This window comes from Drosophila mojavensis, unplaced genomic scaffold, assembly GCF_018153725.1.
Source record: "Drosophila mojavensis isolate 15081-1352.22 unplaced genomic scaffold, ASM1815372v1 contig_36, whole genome shotgun sequence".
Lineage (NCBI taxonomy): Eukaryota > Metazoa > Arthropoda > Insecta > Diptera > Drosophilidae > Drosophila > Drosophila mojavensis.
This window is the reverse complement of record NW_025318858.1, coordinates 23,245,909-23,260,700: the sequence shown is the minus strand read 5'-3', so window position 1 is coordinate 23,260,700 and position 14,792 is coordinate 23,245,909. Positions and strand designations below refer to the sequence as shown.

The window sequence follows — 14,792 nt, the reverse complement described above, 5'->3', positions numbered from 1 at the left end:
TACGCGTCAGCAGAGTGAGCAGTATAGATGCGGTTACGCTTGTAAATCACGAATGCATATGCATGAGAGTGAGCGCGAGAGAGGGAGAGAGCGCACAAATGCAAATATGATAATAATAATGTAAAAAACACAAAGCACACGGCACAAAGCACGTCAAGTGAAAATTAAGAAAGAGCAAAAAGACGCCGCAGCGCAGACAGCGCTCGAATACATAATGAAAATAATAGCCGTCACAATGATAAATATACTCTCACACGCACACACACATACCCACACACACACACACACGCGTGTGAGCGCACGTAAATACAAAGATGCAGTTAGCTTTAGAAGCAGTAGAATTACAACTGAGAGAGAGAGAGAGAGAGCGAGAGAGACTGCATCTGACTGCAGGCAGTTGTAAATGAAGCAGTTGAGAGACTCCCAAGCGCCGGAAACAGGTGTCGCACTTGCACTTGTCCAAAACAACGGGAATACAACTTTACATCATTCATTCATTCTCTGGAGTGTTGCTTAATCTTTAGCAACAGTTTGATAAATGGGCGATCGCATTAGAAAAAAATGAATTAATACTTTCTATATAATTTCTATTTCCTTGTCAACAAGTTTTTATTGTACTCCTATCGATAACAGCTAATTCGATAAATGCTATAGAATATATAACAAACTAGAGTAAAATCGTTATAAACATTTTAATCAACAGCAAAATTGTTTTCAGATTTACAATCATTCTCTTTAATTGTCATCGACATCATACCCCATGTAATCGATATTTTGCAAAATAGTTATATCAACTTTGTGTGCAAACAATTATTACTTTCTCGCAGTGTTTTGCTTATCTTTGTCGTAGAATAGATAAAAGATAAGTTTACAGAAGACAAGCGTTGTCGTTGCTATCTCTCTAACTAAGCTCCGGGTGCATTCCTATCGATAACAAGACGAACACAGAATCGATATCAGCAAATTCCTTTTGACCGCTGTTGAAGAAGCTGAATTGCAAAAATCTCTCCATTACAGCCAAATCAACCGCTACAGCAAACTAAAAGAATCAACAGATCTACCTAGCTGATCCACAGAATAGAAATCTAAAGTTCACATTAAATTCGACCTGATTTGGCCAAACATATTTTCTGTTAGTCTTAATTATCATTAATCATATTTAAATATAAACTTTCACATTTATGTTAACTTTTTAGCATTTCAAGCATTAATTTAGTCCGTTTAAGAAGTTGTTTAAATAAACACAGAACGAGAGAAGAAAACTGACATAATTTATGTACTGTATCATTTGAATAAATATATATCAAATTTGGAATACTAATCGAATTTAAATTAGCTTCTATGTCAGCTCTATAAATATCTGGAACCCGTCAGAAATTATATTATATCATTAAATAGAAGATATGGAGTTGACATTTCAGTAATTAGCCATTGTTTGCTAAGTGATACGAAATTATATGAAAACCTGAAACCGCAACTGGTTTCAAAGATATATATTAAAAATAAAACAAAGAAAAATATTTTTAAGTAAAAAGTAAGCTGGTCCCCTGTCCTTTTATCTGCTCTACTTTACAGTTCATTCGTCTATTATATAAGGTATAAGAACTTAAGATCATTATGTGAGCTCAACGGCAAGAATAAAGCCCTTCCTACTTAAAGCCCGCCTATTTAATGAATTTGATCTCGAACCTTATAGAATGAAGCACGTTTCTAGCCTTAACACCGTTGCCTAGGTAAATGAACTTGCAGACAAAAGCTAACGGCGCTCAACAGAGACAAATACAGCAGTGTAAAAGAGTAGAAGTCAGCGAGAAAAGAGAGAAAGAGTGAGAGGGAGAGTAGAGAGTAAGGCGTGAGCAAAGACTGTGGCAACAAATTTGCGGCTGTCGTGAGAACCGATGAGCCGACTTTGCCACAAACTGTAAACTGTAACAAAATGATTAGCCGCATAATTTACTGGCCAGGCCAAGACGTTAACAAGAATCAGACGAGACTGACTGACTGCATGATTGATTGATTGATTGATTGATAGATTGCTTGGTTGCCCAAAACTAATGCGAATTCTCGCTCGTTTCGTTCACTTTTTGGTTATTCAATCAACGCACAACTCGATCGCCTTGAAGGATAGGCTACCGAAAACAAACAGAAAAAACCAAATACGTTAAGATATGGTGGGCATATCCGACTAGAAGATACCTGACAATGAACTAATCGAAGTTTAAATAGAACTGAAACATAGTTGCTTAAGCTATGTCATATCACATAAAATCACGTCTTTGCCTTATCACTTTAATGAATAAACTCGACTAATAGATACCCTAACTCAGACTCAAGCTCAAACTTGTATATGCAAATCTGTGTCTTATTAACCATATCACGTATGTAGAGTGCACATACAATTTTATATGTGCGGAATATTTAAGTTTAAGCTACCACAGATCAGTTATAATACTGCGTATTATAAACTCTTTTCACATATGTTCACATTATAAATAATATCAAAACTCTAACTCTTAGAATGCCCGAGTTACTTTAACGCGACGCACACAAAAATGGAAAAAAATAAAAAAAAAACATATGAAACCCAAATGACGTCAAATGCAGCACAACAGCAGGTAAAAGCTCAAGTTAGGTTTCAGGTGTTTTTATCTTAAGTTCGATTGTTTCATACACGCTGAATACATTTTCAGAAACCGGCATACATTAGAGAACAAAACCCGTTTGTTGCTTTCAATGAATGTGACCCAGAGAATTGGCTTGAATAGGGGTTCGGTTTTTATTGTAGTGTCAAATAGGGTTCAAAGGGTTGCACAATGCGTAATACCCAAACAATAGACCCAAAACTCATTTTTAAGCACTTTATAAAGAAACATATCTATATATGTTTTACTTATTATTTCACTTTGATTTCATATGCGTTTTACATTTACATTGTATTAATAAACTTTTTTTTACACGTTTCACGCAGTTTTTTTTTCTGTAATTTTGCAACACTTTATTATGTTGGCACGTGTTAATTGCGCATTTCTGGTTAAAAGAACGCGCCATAAAACACGCAACGCACGACAGAAAATGTTGTGAAAAGTAAAATGCGAGCGCAACCGGCGAGCGACAACATTGAAAACTCGTCGCAGACTAAAGAGACGTCGAATGGAATTTGTGTTGTGCCGTTTTTATCGAACGCTGCAGATACATTTGTATCTAGATACACACGACACGCTGCCACTGCTGCTCGCTACAAAGAAACTCTTCAGCTGGCCATGCAAGCAGCTGCTCTCTAAAGAAATGAAATAGAGACAGCAAAAAAATAAGCCGGTTCGCTTTTTATTATAAACTATTCTGTTTTGGCCATTCGTTGTGCTCGTTTTGGCCGCAGCTAAACAGACATAAAACAAAACAAGTTCCATTTGCTCTCTTAAGTTAAAATGTTGCGGCAACCAAAGCGCAGTCATGAACTGCTTACCAAATGCACTGCTTGCACAGATTACATGGGTTGTAGCGATCGCTGCTTGAATAAAACTGTAGCATGCTTTCGCGCGACGCTAAAATTGTATTGTCTTGCCTGTATTCGTTATTTTCATTGAAGTTAGCTCAATATTATTCTATTTCTATTAATTAAATCAATCTCTATTATTTATAGGTATTACTGCTTCTATGTATGTATTACAAAGTATATATCATATATATACATAGACTGCCGAGTTACTTAAAAGTTTATGAATTCTCGCTTTGCTTGTCGACTCAACAGTTTCTTCTGCAGAGTCAAGCAGCTGCAATTGCTGTCGAAAATTTCTTGCCTACTTTTAGGCAGTTCAGGAATTCATTTCAGTTGCTTTCATACAACATTCTTTTTACTAAATAAAATAAAGTATATTAAAAGCTTGTTCATACCTTTCTTATAATAAATATTCACATTTTCTATATATATGAAAACAGTAAGCTTTACTTACGCAGTGGAGTTTTCGCCAATTGTTTTGGGGATCCGCTGCCATTGCCATTGCACAAGGAGCTCAGATCGCTGTGCGAGCTCTTCTGGCTGTCCTTGCTGTAAGAGCGACCACTGCAAGGATACGAAATAAATAGAAAACATTAATAACAGCAAAATTTTAGCCTAAATTATGTTATTCAATTTATTTTCTTCGCAAAAATTTAATGAAAATTTGTGAGGAAAAAAACAATTCTATTTGAGCAAAACTTAATGAGCGTGCAGTCAGTTCATATATATCATACATTTTCAATTGCTTTTCGCGCATTGTGAAAAGCGGCTGCCCACTCAAAAATGCGCCAAGCTGTGAAGAAAAACGAAGAAATACAATCATAAAATCCAGGTAAAAATTTCAAGTGTACAGAAAATCAATTTGGTCAAAAGCGAAAAGCGAAAAAATGTACGACTTGTTATAGTTTATTTCGCATTGGAAATTTCCCTTTTACAGCTGTTTTTGACAGTGACTTCCGCTTGAAGCGTTAATTGAAAATGCAGCACAAAAAATAAATTAAAAGAGGCTACAAAAAAAATTCGTTGGGCGGGGAAAATTTTGCAATATTTTTTATTTTTTTTTTCTGCTGCTCTTGCAGGAAACGGACGAACAAGCGCATAGCCAAAAGGAATTAGCATTGCCAACAGTGTTTCCGTTGCCAGCCAGCGGCGGGCATAACTGTAATTTATGTGCAAACAACTCCAACAGCAACTACAACAACAATAACCACTGAGCAAATACCAAAGTTGTTGCGCCGTTTGCAGTTGTCAACGCGGCGACATTTCTCTAGCCATCTTAAGCTACTCTATAGATGGGGGTACTCTAAATATGTTGAGACGCAGCTATGTGCATAATATTTGCTATATGAGTGGAGGTAGTGCATGTATATACCTTGATTTACTTTTGTATAAAGCCCTATATAAGCTGAACTACCTCATTGAACTCAGCTTCTGTGGAAGCTTTCTCGTTGAAACTTGCTAAACTTGGCTACTCTTTGCTTTAATATTATTATATGTCAAAAGTTTTTGGAACAGACAATTATTATCTAATATAATATCTTAGTTGTTTTTAGTTGGGAAGCCAGTTTTCATTAAAGACATACATTGCTCTCTGCGCATTACTTTAACTATAATATGTATTGAAATCATTTGAGTAAATCTTGTACATGCTACAGTTATTATATAATTTAGCGCTTTATGATAGAATTAGTCTTTGTTAAATCATGTGGTTCAGACCAATGATTTGAAACAGTCCTCCACATCAGTTTACTTTATTAATTTTATCTCAATTTCATAATACTTTTCCATTGCACATGAAAAGCGTATTTAGGTTTCACCAACTTTTCATTTGTTATTACCCATTTTTTCAGGTTTTTATTTTTCTTTTTGTGCTGCGACAAGTGAAAAATGCCTCGTTCATTGCATTTAATTCAATTTTCTTGTTGTCGCATAATTAAATGCAATTATAACGCAATTGTCAGTGCATCTGCACCTGCTGTCAGCGAATCGTTGGCCCCTCGTCCAGCCCATAAAAGAAAACCACTTTTTGCCACCATCCGGTTATCTGTAAGTCGACATTTTGCGAAAAATTGAATTCAATAACAAAAAAATTGACTGCACCCAATAAACAATGAAAAGAAAACTATTTAATATTTAATGCAGCTCAAATGAAACTTGACTCTTTCTGTTTCTGCAGTTTCATTTTGTGTGAGGATTCGATTGGCATACCAAATTACTTAAGTAGAGTTGTTATTCATTAATGAGGCGACAGAGTTGCCACCAAACTTTTATTTTTGTGCTGCAGTTAAGAAAGAAGTTGTAAGTGAAATTGCAGCGAATTTTGCAGAAAAGTTTTGTAGGACAAAATGAAATTTTATAACTTTGTTTAAGTGCTTCAATAACCAGGTTTGCCAATTAATAGTTCTCTTATTCCCAAACATCAAAGCTAAACAGCAAATGAAAACTTGTTCAGCGCTCTAACAAGGTGATAAAATCTGTATTGGGCTTGTTTTCGAAATATTGACTTAATGAGTGGCAAAAGAGTTTTGAATGTGGGTTCAAAGTATGTATTTTGAAGAATATAAAGCAATTATCATTATTGCTGAGATGTATATACAAACATGGCTATAAAATCTAAACTATATTAAGCCATAAATTAATATTAATCATTCCGTCTAAACTTCATTCAATCTGCACATTAACCAAACCCAACTAAAGTAGACTAGACTCTAGTTAGACTCGCCTCTAAAATTGAAGCAGAGAGTATGTATGTTCCCTTTCTCTCTCTCACTCTCTCGACCCTTCGCAAAAAAGGGCTGACTAAACAGACACAGCTCATATGGTCGACTGTTGCACTGTGTCACTCGAGTCTACACTGCATATTTAATTAATTTCTTTGCATTTGCATTTCATTAATAATGCATTTTAATTACACTGCGCTCAATTCCCCCACCGACGTACACCCCACCCTGTTTTTGGTTAAGGTCTGTAACATTTTCAGTGGCTGTCGATGATATAATAAATATTTATAACAAGCGTCACGAACGCAATGCGAAGACAGAAAGCAACATTAGCAGCAGCAGCAGCAACAACAACAACAACAACAACAACAGCAACAACAACAAGTTTGTAAGCTATTTTAAAGTGCAATTTGTTTATAACTGACTCTCACTATCTCATTTACTCCCACTCTCCCCTTTCCCATCCCTCCTTCCCTCTCTATCACTCTCCCTCTCTCCCCCTCACCACTTTAGTTGGTTTTTTGATTCTTCGCCTTAATTTCCGCACAATGTTTACGCTTCAGTTCAGTTGGCAGCGCGTCGATGCGTTTTCCTCTCAACGTTTCTCCATTTCCCCTCTGGCTCGTTTTGCATAATTAATTGCATTCCCTCAATTGCTAAAAGTATCCAGCTTCGCCTCTCTCCCTCACACACATACGCACACACCTTCACTTGTTGTCTCTAATGCAATTTGGACTTATTTCAGCTGCAGCAGCATCTGCAGCATCTTTACCTGCTTCTTCTCCACTTTCCTCTGAACTTGACAATGAAATCATGAAAATGGTATTTACGCATTTTCATGCAAACTTAATTCAATTTTCTGGCAAGAAAATATTAAGCTAGAAATTGTTATTTTAAGCCACATTAAATGGTAAATGCACCATGAAATGTATAAAACTCTGACTAATGAAAATAAACAATTCTGTAGGGGTTTAGAGTTGGTTAAAAATAAGATGAAATGGAATTGTTGGACGAGGTACTTTAGTAGTTTAGTTGATGAGGTGCCAAGTAAGTTGCATAACAAATTAAATAAATAAATACAGTCTTAGAGTTTAAGAATATAAGCTTTGATAATGACCAGGTGTTGATATTAGCTAGAAATTTTAAGGATTTCAGATAAAAATTAATTTAATTTTTCTTCAGAATACTTAAAGCTCTTTGTAAAATTCAATTGACATAGTAGACTATACCCAAATAAAGTCCTATGTAGCTTTATATAGAATATATATACATATCTATATCTTCAAATGGACAGATTTTAAATACACTTGCACACAAACAAAAAATCTATATATCTACTACAGATCTGCATGAATGTATTCATTTCCAGGCAGATGTGTAATATCTACATATCTATATATCGACATATAACTACTACTACTACTAATGTATCTATTTCTGACACTCTTAACTTCAGCTCCAACGTTCTATTGATCTACATTCAGGTGTAATTAGAAGAGTGCTGTTAATAAACGATAAACACGGCTGAAAGATCAATAGAGCTACATAGAAAAGTATATAGAACTATGCATAGACATTAGCTGCGACTTGCGAGTGCTGCTGCTGCTAGACAACAAACAACACGCAACAAACAGCAGGCGACAAGCAAGAGCAACTGTTGTCAACAGACGAAAAAAGAGAAGAAGTAGGCAAAATAATAATTACCATTTCTTATCGCGCTGCTCTTTCAATTCACACATTTTGCAATAGGAAAAGCTGAAGTCGGCTCGCTCTGAAGTTGAGTTCGTATCTTTGGATGGCTGCACATGTCGTGTCTCATTAAGAAATGCAACAACACTAACAACAACAACAACAACAGCGGCAACAACGTCGGTTTCCTAACCTCAATGTTGACAGTCGTCTGCCTCAGCTACCAACGCTTGCTTCATTGTAAACGATATATAAATATATATATATACCTGAGTACCTATCGCATATAAGGCACATCAGCCCATATATGACTTAATGTGCAGCGGCAAAAAAAAAGTGTGGCAAAGCGGCTGAGCAGGTTGCAGACATGTTCACGTTGCATGCCACCAACAACAACAACAACAACAACTGAGAGCAACGGTAGCAGGGGAATTTTGTTGTCGTTGTTAGCGTAATTGCCGTTGTTCTTGCTTTTATTATACTCTAATTGAACTTAAGTTTATTGATGTTTTTATAAAGTTTGCCACGTTTTAAGCGAATTATATCCCAGACACTCTCGAATTGAGTGAGAGGAGGGCTTAAAAAGTAGAGTGAAGCTTGAGAGTATCCTAACTATCTTAATTTGTCTTATCTATCCCATTATAGCTACACAATTTTCATCTATTAAGTAGTAACGGAAAATAATGGGAATATAACATAAATTTATTTACTACATTTCTATATCAAAATTTTTGGAAAATACATTTAGCAACAAAACTTATCAAATTTATTATTAAATATATATTATGTAAATAATAATAACTAATTTTTAAGTTATCTTTGATTTTATATTAATTTAAATCCATAATAAATAACTGATACAAATTATTCCTAGTAATACACTGCAAGCTAGGGTAGTTTCATAGTCGCCCATCCACACATATTTTTCGTTATGCTTATTAATTGTATTCTTTTGTACTATTATTAACTCTAATAGGAGTATTTCATATTCCTAAAACGTTGTTAGCACTGCAGTTCCGTTTACTAATGCAATTCATTACGCGGGAGCTTGACTGTACTTCACTTGTGCGCAATATGCTGCTAATGCTCCATTAATAACTCAAGCGTTGAAAAAAAGCAATGTGCTGGCCTCACCTCCCTCTGTCTCTCTCTCTCTCTCTCTCTGCTGTTCCTCTCCCCTTTCAAACTCTCTCTCGCTCTCTCTCTACCCCACTGTTAGCTATTAAAGTTGTATGACCATATAGTGAGACTCATTCACATAAGTCTTCAATGGCTTTAAACGCAAGCACAATGATCTATTGTGAATTAGACTGTTGCAAACTGACGTGACAATGCGCCAAAGAGGAACCGAATGGAACTGGGTAAGAGCTGCGGAACAATGGAAATGAAAGAGCTGCACAAAGCAGCAGAGATCTGCTCAGTTCCATTTCAGCTTTTCTCACTCCAAATTTTCTTAGTTCCTCTAAATAGAGACATTCAAATGGCTTTGCAGTTCCACAGATTCCATGCTCTGACGTTTGTTGTTCTTTGGAAAAACTTTAATTACCTCGGGTGAACAATAAAAACAAAAACAAAAAGATATGAGCTTTGTAAAGCATCGAAAAGAATTTTCCTTGCATGCTCTTTGACTAATTAAGTTGTATATAAATTAGCCGAAAAGGTCACCTAGTTATGCGAAGAACAAAAGAATTGATTAATGGGAAGTTTCACAAGCAGCAAAACACACACACACAATACACACGCACACTCACACTCACACTCACACACACACACACACACACTCATAGTGCGGCAGCCTCATGTAAATATGCAAAAGAACTCGCATAATAAACTCATTGTGCCGCTTGGTCGAGCCGATCCATGGAAAAGGAAGTGGGCAATTTAATTATGCCGACCGAGTCGACTTGGGGTTAGCAGATCAGAGCGCGGTCCGGGGCCAAATCGTATGGTTAAAGCAAATTGTCTGCGGCCAAAGTGAAAGTACGCAAATTGTGGGCAACAACATGATAAAAATCCAATACCAAATGATGCTCCCACTGCAAAAAAAACAAATAAATAAATAAATAAATAAAAAAAAAAAACGCAAAATGAAAAACTTCAAAAGCCACTCGGAATCAATTTCAGGCAATTGCAAACCCAGAAGTCAACACAGTTTGATTGAGTCTAAGAGATACTCGAAATGCCAGCAAGACAACAGCTGCGGCTGTGGCTGTGGCATATCTGAAAATCTAAAGAGCTTTAATTGTTTAGCTCAAACTAACATTTAAAATAGAGCTAAAATTGGCAAAAATTTAAGCAAATTTTGTAGCTTAGTTTATTAGATTAAATCTAGTCTAGTACAAGTTGAAAATAGAGTATAATAAAGAGTTATATATACTTCAACCAAAAAGGAAACGCAACTTAAGCTGAGAATATGAATAGCTGAAGATTATTTAGGTTACTACTTGAATATTGAGAAGCTATAACTTTATGTAATAGTTCTTATATTAAATATATGTATATTAGGATAAGCAAACAGTATTACGATATTTATAGAATAAAATCAAAGTTTTAATACTCTACTTTATATGTAAAAGGATATTGCCAATGCCTAAACATATTCCTTCTCCCTTAAATCTTTCCATAGGGTATACAAAGCGTTACTATCCGATACTGTCCACTTTGTATACCCTATAGAAAGCACCATGATTATCATTCTACAGGGTAAACAAAGCATTACTATCCGCTCTGTACACCCTATAGAAAACACCAAGGCTCTATAGGGTATACAAAGCTAAATGCTTGAATTTCAATTAAAGATATTCAATTGAGAATTTGAAGGTTCACTGCGTGAGAAACAGATACAGAGGAACAAAACGAAAAGACAAGAGGGAGAGAGAGAGAGAGAGAAGAGAAGGGAGAGAGATAGATAGCCAGCTTCCGAAAGATTCTTCTACCCATCCAAAAAGTTGGCTTCTGCCGCCACTGGCCAACAGTTGCAACTGCAATTAAATTTAATGGAAGCTCATTAAGCGTACGAATTATCTGTTTGCAGACAACGGGCGGGAGGGTGGTAGGCAGGGCAAGGTTCGGGCTGTACTGCGTTTTCTGCTGTTGCTGCTTAGCGAATTGCATAATTTGCAGCTCCCTTTTGGCCGCTCTCTATCCCTTTCTCTCTCCCTCACTCTGCTGAGACTCGCAACTTGCAGCGAACAAAATTATTGAGGAAGCTGCACTACTTTGGCAACTTGCATCTTGCAACTGGCGTGCGGAAGTCGCGCAGTTGTCAGCAAATTTGAATGGCTCCTCTAGGACCGAAGAGGCCAAAAGTCAATCCAATAAAAAAAATAGATATACGGAGAGAGAGAGAGAAAAAAAAAAAAAGAAACCGAAACAAAAGCTACCCACTCAATGCCATAAAAAAGTGTCAAACATTTTTCTGTTCCTTGTTTTTTGACTTTTTCTTCTTTTTTTACAGCAATTAAAACGTGGCCCGTGGCATCAATAAAGCGGAACAGTTGCCAGCTTGTAAAAAATGCGTTTACAGCATCAAAGCTGACAATGGATATTGTTAGTGTCGTATTAACCTTACTGAATGGGCTTAAAAGCCAACAAATTTAAGGTAGAAACGGACTAAAGGGTTACATAAAAGAGGAATCAATATAGATAAATAGATTAAGATAAAAAGGATAAAGGAGGAGGTGCGTATGGTATATATGATATATATATGATTCATGATCTATGATTCAATGGATGAATGAATAAATGGATTAAGTGAAGAAAGAGCATCATATAGAATATATGACATATATATGAGCTTTGATATCTATGATGATGTATGATGTATGATCTATGTTTTATAATCTTTGATTTATAATCTAGGATCAATAACCTCTGATCTGTAATGCATAATACACAATATCTGATCTATGATCTAGTTTATATGTATGTGATATAGGATATATCTTATATGGTATATAGTTAAGATATCATGCCAAAACAGAAACATATACCATATTATGTGGAGGTATTATAAAGCTGATGCTTGTCCCACTAGACTAATTTCTAAAGACAGACGCCGCTGGCTATATAAACTGGAATGTTAAAACTAATTATGCATATATAGCTATATGTTGGTATTCTTGACTCTTCCTTTTATGCTAACATAATAATAATGCCTCAATATTAAAAGCAATTCACCCTGAATGGCACTCGCAACATTTCCATTAAATAATTTTACTGATCAATTCAATGTTCAATTTTGAGTTTTTATTACGAGCACTTCCTTCCTTAGTGGCACTGTAAACAAGATCTTTGGCCATATTACATCATCAGCTCCAGACACACAGCATGGCTAAAGACCGCAACCCCAATTCGTATAGTTTATGTTACAACAACAACAGCAGCACAAACGTCTATTCAAATTGCGGTCAACCGAAAATTACGTTATAAATAGCCTCGCTTGAGAAAAGCACACACTGAAAATTATTATTTGTTCTGGCATTTTGGACGTTTTTGGCCAAAATGTAACCGATTTTTATGTTGCTTTGTTCTCCAGCTGAGGATCGTAAATATATATACATATATGCATGGCCACTATATATATTTATGTATGCATATATACTATATATATGTGTGTGGGTTTTAATGTATACTTACTTGAGTGCAAGCATTAAATAACGCCCCATTTTTAGCTACTCAATTCTTGTTTTTTTTTTTTTTTTTTTTTTCGATTAGCCTTAGGGCAAGCTGGAGCATATAGCTAGAGTATATGACTTATAGATACCCTGTCGATGGTCTTCGGCCTTAATACATAACATATTCGTTTATCTGCGTTTTACTATAATAATTAGAAGATCTGAAGTCCCAGTCCATCTTAATCTATTATCATTTTACTTAACTAGCAGCTCAAGCTACCCGATTAGATCAACTTCATATTCCCAGAGAGAAGTTTGTTTTCCAACATTAGCGCACTCAGCTGGAACCTGAGCGCGGAAATTTTTTGGTGCAAAAAGTGTCCATTACACGTTATTAATTGAAAGACGTACAACAAAATTTGCTAACCCAAAAGAAATACAAAAAGTGCTAAAGCAAACTAAGCTGAGTTTCCAAGAGGATGTAGCACAATAACAAGCACAACAAAAACAGCAACAACAACAACAACTGCAACGTAATTGATTCTAGATTTTAACAACTGGCATCGGTTTTGGTTGAGCGCCCGTTTATGTTTTTGCCAGCCATGTAAAATGAACGAAACTGACCGTAAACATTTCAACTGCTTTTTAGCAGATAATCTAAGTTGGTTTACTGTGCAAGAGGTTGAAACGGTTTCACGAAAGATATTAAATATTATATACGAATTTTTAATGCACTGCAAGCTGTTGGAGAGGGGATTTTATAAGGGCTGAAAGAAACGCAGTAAAATTTCACTGGGGTTTCAATTTAATAATATAATAAATTCAATTAGCGCAGCATAACAAAATTCAATTAGAGTTTCTTAGAAGCTTTTGCTTTCAAGTTAAGATCTTAAGCTTTTCCTTATTATATTTATATGTAGGGTTTATATTTGAAAGTTAATGCTTATGTTTTTTGAATGGCTTTTTAGCCGATTTCAAACTGGTTAACTTCGTAACTAGTAAGATAGTTTCCTTCATGTACTTCACAGAAATATTCTTTGAAATGCATGTTCAGCTTTAAAGAAACCTTTCGAGCAGTAAAGAGCTTATGAGAAATTTTTACTGCGTTCTATACTTAAAGTATTCAAAAAGATTTTCATCACCTAGATTTAAGCTAATAATTACATTAAATTCATTAAATGAGGAGCTTTTGTTTTTTAAACTGTGAGTTTGCTTTGAGAGCGATTCACCAAAAAAATAAAGTTTAAAAAGCTTTTGAGTTTAAAGCTTCTCATTAAGCCAACATGTGCTTTAATAATCTCTAGTCTTCCTATACACTCTCCTCTATCTGACCATGACCCTGTTACGAATACACCCACGTTTACAGGGTATACAATGTATAACAACTGTAATGTATATTAGCTATGCAAATACTCTACATAGTCTAAATAACTCATCGCATGAAAGGCAATTGTGATGTTACATTACACACCCATATATATATTTTACAGGGTATACCTAAGGCTGTTGAGCAGGCTCCCATTATGCGCTCCGTAAATTTGTTTTAATGCCCACCTTGTGTCGGTTACCTGGTCAACACTGTTAGGTATTCAAGTATATTCAAACATATGCCGGCATAAGCAACAACATTTGCGGTCGGAAAAGCCAAAAACGCAAAAACAAGTGTTTTCCAACGCGTTGCGCATCGTTTGGAAGGAAAAACGAACACAACATAAACTTGCGGCATGTGGCATGGTGGCAAGGCGGCGGGGCAGCGAGACGACCACAACATGCAACATTTTGGCCGGCAGTACTAGTTTTAAATATAGAATTTGAACTAATTTCGCTTGTTTGCATCTCCCGCTGATGCTTCATCGGTGAAGTGGTCGTCGTGAGTGAGGTGCAAGGTGAGGGATGGATGAGGGGTGCGAGTGGCGGGGTCTGGGCCCGGGGTCCGAGTCCGAGGCCGAATCCCGTCGAGAGCTGCATGCACGATGCAAAAATAGAGTTGTCCGAGTTGATGTTGGATTTGAAATTTGAATTTGGATTGGGATTGGGATCGGTGCTGATGCAGATGCCCCGTGTGTGTTGTCATTTTATTTTATAAATACGCTACGTGATTCATGAGTGGAATTATGTATTGTAGTGCGTTAAAGATTTGTTCGGTTGCATGTTGCCAAACACGGGATGTGTCCCTGCCTTCAAAGTGCACAAGAGACAGCGCTAGACATAGATATTTGTTTGTTTGCCTGTGTCTATTTGAATAGAGAAAGCCATTGCGTGGGCGCCCAA

At 36.0% G+C, this 14,792-nt stretch overlaps 1 protein-coding gene and 1 long non-coding RNA gene across 2 annotated transcripts in view; one reads left to right on the top strand and one right to left on the bottom strand.

Annotated features, from left to right (window-relative positions):
• LOC6577605 (putative leucine-rich repeat-containing protein DDB_G0290503) overlaps positions 1–14,792 on the bottom strand; it is a 108,433-nt gene that overhangs the window by 49,355 nt on the left and 44,286 nt on the right. Inside the window, exon 3 of the mRNA XM_002003524.4 lies at positions 3,951–4,060. Within this exon, the coding sequence (XP_002003560.2) occupies positions 3,951–4,060 (110 nt within the window). The remainder of the gene's footprint in view (positions 1–3,950; positions 4,061–14,792) is intronic.
• Positions 7,211–8,649, top strand: LOC122757159. The gene is made up of 3 exons (XR_006357074.1): positions 7,211–7,263; positions 7,673–7,900; positions 7,966–8,649. It is a non-coding gene; the product is annotated as an uncharacterized LOC122757159 (long non-coding RNA).